Source organism: Triticum aestivum, chromosome 6D, assembly GCF_018294505.1.
Source record: "Triticum aestivum cultivar Chinese Spring chromosome 6D, IWGSC CS RefSeq v2.1, whole genome shotgun sequence".
Lineage (NCBI taxonomy): Eukaryota > Viridiplantae > Streptophyta > Magnoliopsida > Poales > Poaceae > Triticum > Triticum aestivum.
Genome location: NC_057811.1, coordinates 366,516,510 through 366,526,673, shown reverse-complemented (window position 1 = coordinate 366,526,673; position 10,164 = coordinate 366,516,510). Strand labels below are relative to the sequence as shown.

General features: G+C 53.2%; 1 protein-coding gene across 1 annotated transcript; it reads left to right on the top strand.

The window, feature by feature from the left end:
- Positions 1-8,199: 8,199 nt before the first annotated feature.
- Positions 8,200-9,947, top strand: LOC123145129 (BOI-related E3 ubiquitin-protein ligase 1). The gene is made up of 4 exons (XM_044564452.1): positions 8,200-8,419; positions 8,530-8,636; positions 8,746-9,074; positions 9,167-9,947. The coding sequence occupies exons 1-4, from the start codon at positions 8,373-8,375 to the stop codon at positions 9,686-9,688; spliced, it is 1,005 nt and encodes a 334-aa protein (XP_044420387.1). The 5' UTR covers positions 8,200-8,372; the 3' UTR covers positions 9,689-9,947.
- Positions 9,948-10,164: the final 217 nt, after the last annotated feature.

Below are 10,164 nucleotides of genomic sequence, written 5' to 3'. Positions count from 1 at the left end.
TACACGTCCTCCCTCTTGTACATACATAGATTAGAAATACCATATCCACCCAACCGATGTGCAGCGGTTCTTTGAACCGGACAGCCAGACGCGCGTTCCAAGCTCGCATACATGATTTTGTTTGGCCATGCTTGAAAACGGCTCTATCAAGTGAGGTGCGCCGCGCCATTTATAAATGGCTGCCGCTGTTCACGTCAACCCTGAAGAAGTTGTAACAATATTCCCCATTGCGAGCCCACAATACGATCAGTGTCATGTTGGGGTGCATGATGTGGTAGCCCGTATTCTGCCAGCATTATCCGAATGTCAATGCAGTTAAATACGTATTATACTACTAGGTATATTACCAGTTATTCTTTTTCTTTCTGAAAGCGCCTTGGCTGTTATGCCGGTCATGATCTAGAAACACGTAGTCAACAGTATATGCGCGTGCGTGCCGATGCCCTGCTCTGCTCCAAAGAGCAAGCCGGGTGACGTGGTGGACGGAACAGGGTGAAATCGAGTGACGTGGTCGACGGAGCAGGTGCGCGCATGGACGGCTGGATATACGGCATGATCACGCCACGCCTCATTCGTTGCTGTCAATCAAGGAGGGTTAATTAGGTCGAGACAAGAGAGCAGCCCCTCTGTGACACCCAACGATTGATCCATCGTGGGTTGCTCCGATGGAGCCAGCCAGAGCGCGGTTGGTCTCGGTGGTCTGCGCGAAAGCATACATATAAGTAAGTGTGGCGCACGCGCTGATGCAACGCGCGATTCCGTTCACATCTCGGCCCTGCGCTAGAGACGTGGAAAGAGAGGCACGAGTGAACAGGCGGAGAGACAGACAAACAAGAGAGGCGTGGTGTGGTGTGGTGTGGGCGAGCGGCGCACTCGCTCGGTCGCTCACGCACAGCAACGTCGACGCCCCCTCTTTATTAATCCGGCCATTTTCCTCGCCTCTCTCACGTTTTTTGAAGTTTTTCCTCCTCCTGCCTGCGTGAAGTCGTTGGACCTGACGTGCGCAGCGGAACGGAACGGAGCCGAGCCGGCAGGGAAGAAAGCGAGGGGGTGCCTTGCCTTGGCCTTCGCTCCGGCAGAGAAGAGAAGGAAAGGAGATGAGCGACAGCGGTTCAGCACTTCAGCCATGCAAGCTACTTGGAAGCCAGAGCTGCGTGCATGGATGCATGCATGCATGCATGAAGCGGCTCGGCCTGCATGCACGCTCGCTAGGCTAGGCACCGAATGCATCGGGACTGTTCCAAACACAGCTACGATGGCGTGTCCGTGTTGGACGCCGCATATATCCGCGTGATGTAGTAGCTCACACCAGGAAAGAACATGCCGGCTCTCTCTTTTAATCAGTCATGCTGTCATGCATGCTGTACACCGCCTTGTGATATATAAAACTCACACATAAATATTCGCAAAAGAACAAAAACTCTTATATGAATCGTAGTTGTTGGTAGGTCATGTATGCATCGCCTCCTAGCACGCATGTGGTCGGACGTGCGATTTGCGAATCGCAACCGGAACCCCTGGCATGGTCCAAGCATACAAAGGGAGAGAGCAACATGGGCTAGGGAGGAGTACATGCATGCGTTTTCGGTGACAGGCAGGCTCCGGTCCAGCCCCAGATGTCAAGACGACAAGTCCATTGTCACATTTGGCGTGACCACGGTTGTGGATGGGAGCAGCCATCATCACGCGGCCCGAATGCATGCGAATGGAGCGCTTTCTCTTCTCTTCTCTGTGCAAGCATGGGAGCTTGCGCACGCCATGAATACGTACGAACCGGCGCGGTGGCACCGTACGTATCGGGTGGCTGGCTCCATTCACCAAACGCCATCATGTGTTTAATTAGTGCCAACGCTAGTATATACGTAAACATGTGTCTGTGAAAACTAGTTTGACGCAACCCGGCCGGAGATGCGTGTGAAGGCACATACGTATAGATATGCATATACGTATGCACATCCGGCCGCGTTGAAGGGATCGCTCCAGTTATCCGCTCCGAAAGAGAACAAGGCGAAGAGGACGAGATCCGTCTCCATCCCAACGCTCTCTTTCCCCTTCCCGTGTAGTAGAGTACATCAACAAATTCATTGTTTTTCCTTCCGAATGAATAAACAAAAGTCATTGTTGAGTAAGCCAAACAAAGACCAATTGCTAGCTATACCAGCCAGCCAGCCAGCCAGCTGCTAGAGAAAGAGAAGGATCAAACCAAACACAAACGGATCCATGGCCTGACATGCGTGACAGCAACAAACCACTAGCTAGCGGTAGCACCACCGCACAAGCTAGCCGGATCGAACAAGAACAACCACCCCCGAGGCCAAGGATAATGAAGGAACGTACGTCTCGGCGGAAGGAAGAATCGCTCGCACGTCCAAGGAGGGCCGGCCGGGGCCCGACCCGTATGAAAGGAAGAGCATCACATGCCACGCCCGCCCCAGTCGGTTGCCTGCCCCCGTCCATGACCTCTTGGCCCGAGCCATCAAAGAAAGGGGAGGTGCCGGTGCGCGCAGCCGTACGTACTACGTGCTACGTGCGGGCATGGCCATGGCATCGGCATCCACACCTTTCGCCTTTCCTTTCCCCGCACTTAATGTTGTGTTGGGGCGTGAGAGACTTTGAGCCTTGGACCTCGCATGGAGCAGAGAACGGCCCTCCACTCTCGATCGTCGCCGCGCCCGGTCGTCACCGCGAAACTGCCTCCTCCCGCGTGGATGCTAACCATGCCCGATTTGATTTGACCCGACTTGTTAACAGTCTAGAGGGAGGGAGATGTACACGCATCGCTGTCAGCTATGCACTGTACATTCTTGTGCAGTGTACACGCATCGACGCAGGTTTTGACCTCCATGCATACATGCGTACAAGCACTCCTACTACCACTAGTGCATTGGTTTGGTGCGATTGACGATTCAGGCACGGTGGATTTGACCGAACCCACGCATGCGTGCCGTACTATTATTTCCAGTCGATCGATCGATCGAAACGGCCGCTATTATTATTATGTCATGGATTAGCGCTGCAGACAACAACTAGAGTAGTAGAGGTTTTGGTCGCGATCCGTTGCTGTGATTGTGTTTGCCAGATGGTGCCCTCTACCTGTAGAGACGGTAAAGTAGGCAGGAAGGATTAACTAGCCTTCTCTGTCATGCTTGATTAGTTTACATGTTTCCACCACCACCTCCAGATGCCTGCACAAGTAAACTTACTTCCTTCAGAGAACCAATCGCGATCACGTGCAGGTACATTGTCGAGGAGAAGAGAACAAATTAAAGGTTGCGAGCGAGATTGAAGGGTGGGCAAGCAAATTGGCACGGAGTTTGCCTGTCTGTGTGCAAGCAAGCAAGCAAGGAAGGTAGATGCAGCGATGCATCGAGTGACAGCCACCTCTTTCTCGGGAACAAAGATGGCAGCAGCATTTGATTCTTTCTACCCGGCCAGCTCCCCCTCTTTTGCATCTTTCGGTCTCAACAAATATTCCAGAGCCTAGCGTTTTTTTCTTTCCTCGTCTCTTGCTTCAATCGCCGTGCTCCTGTCTAAAGACGAAAGCAGAGGGAAGGGCCGGGTTCGTCCTGGTTGGTCCTGGTGATGTTTACCAAATCTCAATCAACTTACACCTAAGCTAGCGGCATGGTCAATAAAACCTGCCTGCATCTAACTTTGGGTCCTAGGCACGCCAACGCTTGGCAGTTAAGGTATGCATGTATGTATTGCTGCTGCGACGAATAACCGATGGGAAAGCAACGATTTGTTCTTATACTCAAGAAAGAGAGAGAAATTATAAGGAAAAGGAAAGCAACAATAATGTATGCGGCATGCATGCGTGCCTGTTACTAATCTCCAATTCAAGCACGACATCCCACTGGCGACCTTGGAAATCCCCTAAAGAAGCTATCAACTCACTTTGGTATTATCCGATTAGAATACTGAGCCAGGACCGAACCATAACCCGCCGAATTATTGGCGGTGACAAAACACGGAAGGAAGTCCGGTGCAACAAATGTCCTGCTCCCGGGCGCGCGCTTGTCAAATGCTCTGGTTAAACCAAGGAGGAGGTAAATTCTACATCATTTTCTCTGTCAGTTTGTCATTTTTCACCAGGGAATCCCACGATCCAAACCAAAGCATTTGGCAACCACTCAAAAGTACAGTAGATTGGACGCATGCCTCGGTCTCTCCCTCGTTTCCATTCCAACTTTAAAAATTTCTCCGAGACAATGAAAGTCACGAAAATGAAAGACGGTTTCGTCAAAGAATTGTGTCCAATAAAACCAAGCAACGCTGTACCGCTCTAGAACAAGGCACCCGTTTTTCTCCGAGTTTCGTTTCCTCCTTATCAACAACACGTACCTGAAAATGAGGCGACACTGAAGATTCAACGGCCGACTGCTGCCCTGTATTTGTGCACGTTATCCGCCGGAGAGAAGGAACACCAACGCCGGGTTGCTTGGTTCTCAGTTTACACTCGAAGTTCTCCACTGGACATATACCTAACAGGTGTGAAGGCGCCTTCACGGTCAAGAATTCTGGATGTTGCATGTTTATTTCATCCATTCCAAATATACTACTCGGATATTATCGCATTTCCGCGACAATCGAATGGTTTGATGGCCTACAAATGGTTGGGAGTTCCTTGTCGCATGGTATTGGTTGAGACACTCGTACTATTAATTCAGCCATGACACACCAAATACCATAAACAACACTAGCTGAAATTTAAAGTTTAAACACCTTTGGCAGGTTGGAAACACTTTTCTTTGGACTGATTCCCCCCCCCCCCCCCCTCCCTAGCCGCCACATCGCCGCCGCTGGAGGGCCCGCTAGCGAAGCCGGGCCTGACCCCAGGAAGGTGGCGGCGGGATCTGGGCCCTCGCGCCCCCAACGCCCCCCGACACTCCGCCCGCCACCCCGTCCAGCCGCGGCGGCACCCTCCCCTGCTGGTCCGGCGGGGGCGGATCCGGCCACCCCCGGGGCGGCCTGGCCCCGCGCGTCACCGGCCGGCCGTGGCCCCCCTGCCCCGCCATCCTCGGCCGCCACGGACGCCCTCCCCTCGCGCCTCCCTCTCTGCCCGCGACCCGGTCGTTTTCCGGCGATTCTCGGGCCTCGTGCCCCCACTCCAGCTGTTGCTCGAGCCTGCAGTCTACGGCGACGGCCGGTTGCGGGGCGTTCGCGGCCTGCCCTCTCGTGCAGGCAGCCCCCTCGTCTCCGGCGGCCCTCCCCCTCCCCAAGCAACGGTGATGGCTCTCGTGCGGAGGCGGCGACGTGTACGCGGTTGTGGCTGGCTCGGGACCCCTCGCGGTGGGACTTTGCTGGTGCTGTTCTGGCCCGGCCGGCTACAGGCCTGCGTCTCTCCGATGTCCCTCGTTGCTGGCGTTCTCCACCGGGCTGCTCCGGCCCGGCGACCGGGTTGCTGGACGCCGTCGCGGCATGACCCTCCCGCGTGGTTCTCCTCGTCGCCCGCCCTACCATTTACGCCTCAAAGCCTCCCCTTTTGCCAGATCTTGTGCCCTTGGGTGTGGAGGTGGTGCCACCCTCCGACGGCAGGTGCAGCCCCGCCAACCCCCATGACTCGGTGATTCCAACCAGTGTTGGCCTCCCATCTTCGATCCCGGATTCGGCGGCTATGGGATTGCTCAACTTTAGGCCAGGGAGAGATCCCTGCTTGGCTTGCCGGTGCTGGTAACGATGGTGCCCGCGGGTGTCGTTTTCCTCCTTGGAGGCGCTGCCAAGGCCTTCTTTAGTTGGGCCTCTCGGGGGAAACCCTAGGTCCGGGTCTCCCGGACCGGATAGTGACGGAGTATCGGCAGCGTTCTCCTTCTTGAAGGCACTATCTTGCTCGCTCGCGGTGTCCCCGGTTCTGGCTCGGACGATGTATCTTCTGTTTGGGCCGAGCATCCTTTGTCTCTCTGCTTCGGGCACCATGTTCACGCCTGTCTCCGTTCCTGTCGTATGTTGTACCCCCTGTACTGAACCTTCTTATTCTTCTATCAATGAAATGATACGCAACCTTTGCGTATTCAAGAAAGTTCCACTTTTCTTGATTTGATGTTTATGGTATGTTACTTTACCACCAAATATAAATAATTGGTCCATGTATACGTTCTGAACAATTAGATATAGGCTGCATATTCTATGATAACTTTTTTTTACATCATCAACCCTACACCCTAGTCCTTTTACATAAGCCATGATATATCACCTACGTTGGTTCGTAACACGAAATATTTAAAACATGCGTTTCTCGCATGTTCTACCTACGCTCACTGTTTTCTTTCTCACACAAGTTTACTTGTTGCATCCAGAACTTTATCTCGCACACTTGCTCTTAGGGCATTTACAATGCTAGCCGCTTAGATAGGCGCTTACGGAGGAAAAAATAATATATAAAAAAATAAAAGCACCTAAGCGCCTCAGCTTCCAACGCAAGACGCTAATCAACTAAACAGCACAAGCGCTTAGTGTAGGGAGAAAAGAGGCCAAGCGCCTGGTGCATGGTTTTGCGCCGATGCCTAGGGTGACGCCGGGATTTAACACGGCAACCGCTAATCAACCAGGATTAAGATCCTAGCGCCCAGACTAAGCATCTCGCATTGAAGATGCCCTTAACCATCCACCTTTTCTTCATGTCTCGTGTAGCTGCCCGCCTCTAAGTCACAGTTCAACAAGAAAAAGACAGTGCATCAAAGCGCAAGAAAAGATGCATTTCACAAAGAGAAGCCGCATTTGTTGCCATAATTTTCACAAGTGGCGGAGAAAAGCATCGGAGGATCGTTGGCTTTGCTCCAAAAGCAGTTCTCAACCAAGTAAAAAAAAAGGCAGAATTGAAGCCACGATGAACATACATGTGAGTACATCATGTCATCAGAAAATTTATAATGGTCCAAAATTATACTTGTGTATTATACAGAATTAGTTTTTTTGTCGGAGCCTCTTCTCAAAGACATACGAGGTAATATTCACATTCGATTATTGACTAAATAAGGATTGCCTTTTGGATTTTGTATATTGCATTCCTGCAAAAAAAAAAGAGTTTGTATATTGCAGCTTGAAGGATCTAAACCATTTTTTTTAGCATCAGTACAGACACAAGCGCTCATATATACGCGCATACACTCACCCATATGAACGCACACACGTACACCCTAATCCTATGAGCACCTCCGAAAGACTGAGCCGGCATATCATCTTGAGATTTACGAAGCCACCATAGGCGCCTCGTCGTCGACGGGAACGTCTCCTCCCACTGAAAGCGCATCGCCGGAAATCCTGAAATAAATCCAGGAATAATGCGAGCACCAGGATTTGAACCCTGGTGGGTTGGGGATACCACTGTCCACCTAACCATCTCAACCACAGGTTGATTCGCGAAGGATCTAAACCATTGATATGTAGACAAAGGTTGTGATCCCTCCATCTAGAAATGTAAGGCACAATACTATTTTGAGATTTACTTTAACCATCACTTTTTTTTTTGCAAATTTACTTTAAGCATCACTTCATAATATATGATATGCGCATTAAAGAGGTATACGAACAAATTCGTATTTGAAAGAAGTTTCTGATGATATTATTTCCATAACACATACTCCCTCCGTCCCAAATTACTCGTCGCTGAAATGGATATATCTAGAACTAAAATACATCTAGATATATCCATACGTGCGACAAGTAATTCGGAACGGAGGGAGTACATTATTGATCTTATCGATGGTCAACATAGATCGCGAAATACGCATTAGACACTACATTTATGGACATAGAGGGGCAATCTTTTGATAAACACCTGCTAACAAATACCAAACCCAAAGCATGGACGAGTAATCCAAACTTCGAAAGATTTATGCGAAGCTACGAGCCTCCAACCGCTCCCAGGCCAAACAAAGAAACGCCTACGCCATCATTATCGCGAAGCAAAGGCTCCGTAACCAAAACCACCACCCCATTTAATCTGTTTATAGAAAAAACACCCCATTTTAATCCCCTGCATTGACGTCAAGAAATCCTCCATCCCCTGGGATTCTTCCCCTAATTTTAACCGCCCGAACGCCCGCAATCCAGCCAATCTAGTACTATCTATGTTTTAACCCCGCGAGTAATTTTAGGCTGCCCACGTTTTCCGTTCGTTTCCGCGATCGAGCCCGGCCCCATCCGCGTCGCGTCCCGTTCCGTTCCGTTCCATGTGAGAGGTTTTAAGGGGAGCGTGCGAAGTGGGTGCGCGGAATTGGACTCGGCTCACGCCCACGCTCACGCTCGGGCTCAGGCTCCTATTAAAACCACGAGTGGAAGTTTTCTTCCCCGTCACCTCCCGCTTCGCGAACCCACCACCCGTCGTCCGTTTCTTCTCCTCTCCCCACCTCCTCCTCCTCCTTAACATAACAATGGCTGTGCAGGCCCAGTACCCCTCCAATCTCCTCTTCCACGATAGGTGCGCCTCCTCACGTCCCGCCCTCTCTCGCTCAATCCTCCTCTTCCACCACTGCAGCTGTTCGTCTGGTTTGGTTTTCTGGTGATCTCATGGCTTCCTCTCATTTACAGAGGTGACCCGGAGAGGGCGGACATGGACCTGCCCAAGCAGCAGCAGCATCAGCATCAGCAGCAGCTCGCCGGGCTCTCGCCGGCGGTCTATTTTGCCAGTGGCGGAGGTGCGTTTGCCTGCCTCCGCGCCTGATTGCCTGATGCCGCCGATTGATTGGCCGCGCGCCGGCCGTACGGTTCACGGATTGTGACATGGCTTGGTTCGGTTTCTTGCAGCGAGTGGCAATCGGAGGAAGCGCGCCAGGGAGGCCATGGCGCCGCCGCCGCCGGCCAAGGAGGAGTACATCAACCTGTTCGCGCAGCAGTCGGCGCCCTTTTTTAACATGGCGCAGCTCCACAACAGCAGGGTCGCGTCGTCCCCGTCGCCTGCCCCGGTGACGCGCGTGTCCACGGGCCTGCGCCTGGCATTGGACGAGCAGCAGCAGAGGCAGATTAATTCCTTGTGTTACCCGTCCTCGTCGTCGCCGCTCGTTCCCTTCTCCGATGAATTCGCCGGACAGATGAAGCAGCATGGCGACGAGCTCGACAAATTCGTCCGGGACCAGGTAATCCATCTTGGCTCCGGCCATGCCACGGCAATTCAGTTCAGGCTGTGCGCTCGTTTCTTGGCCTCACGTGCCCGTGCGTTATCCACCAGGGCGAGCAGCTCCGTCGGGCCATCGCCGATCGGATGCGCCACCACAACCGGGCACTTCTGGTGGCGGCGGACAAGTCGGCCTCGCGCCGGCTCCGGGAGAAGGCGTTGGAGGCGGAGCGCGAGGCGCGGCGCGGCGCCGAGCTGGAGGAGCGGCTCGCGCGGCTACGCAACGAGGCGGCGGCGTGGCAGGCGAAGGCGCTCTCGGAGCAGGCCACCGCGGTCGGCCTTCACGCGCAGCTCCAGCAGGCCGCCTCCGCGGCGCGGGCATCCTGCGAGGAGCTCGGCGGCGGCGACGCCGGGCCGGCCGAATCGTGCTCGTCCGCGTACGTAGACCCTCGCCGCGCCGGGCCTGACCGCGCGTGCCACGGCTGCCACCTCGGGGCGGCCACGGTGGTGCTCCTCCCGTGCAGACATCTGAGCCTCTGCCGCGACTGCTTCGCCGCCGGCGACATGGACGTGGCCCTGGCGTGCCCGGTGTGCCATTGCGTGAGGACCGGCAGCGTGGAGGCCATCCTGTGTTGACAGAGCCGGCATCGGGGCCATCCCGCCCGTGCCGTGAGCGCTCCGAGCAATGCGAAAGGCGCCATAGCTTATTCCAAGGAATGGAAAAATAGTCCTAAAATGGAAACTTAGATTCTTTCTTTCTTTCTTCAAGCTTTTGTTCATAGTTTTTCTTAATCCTTTTTTACTGCGGACGAGGATTTACCCCTCGCCGTGTCCTCTAGGAGAATTCAATTGATATAAGTTCATTGTTAATACTACCCAGCCCGTCGAGTGCAAAGGTGTGTGAATGCATGGTTAAACGTTCTTTCTCCGATCATTACTGCCGGCGATGCAGTGCTATACTGTAGGAGGGTTGCTTGTGATGTTCTCTTCAAACCGAAATGACGAATTAGCGGAGTGGTATCAGACTAGATAATCGTTCCAAACTGCAAGTGATCGCAACCACTGCGCTGCTCGTATGGCGTTGGCGTCCATTTGATGCGAGGCGTGGCCCG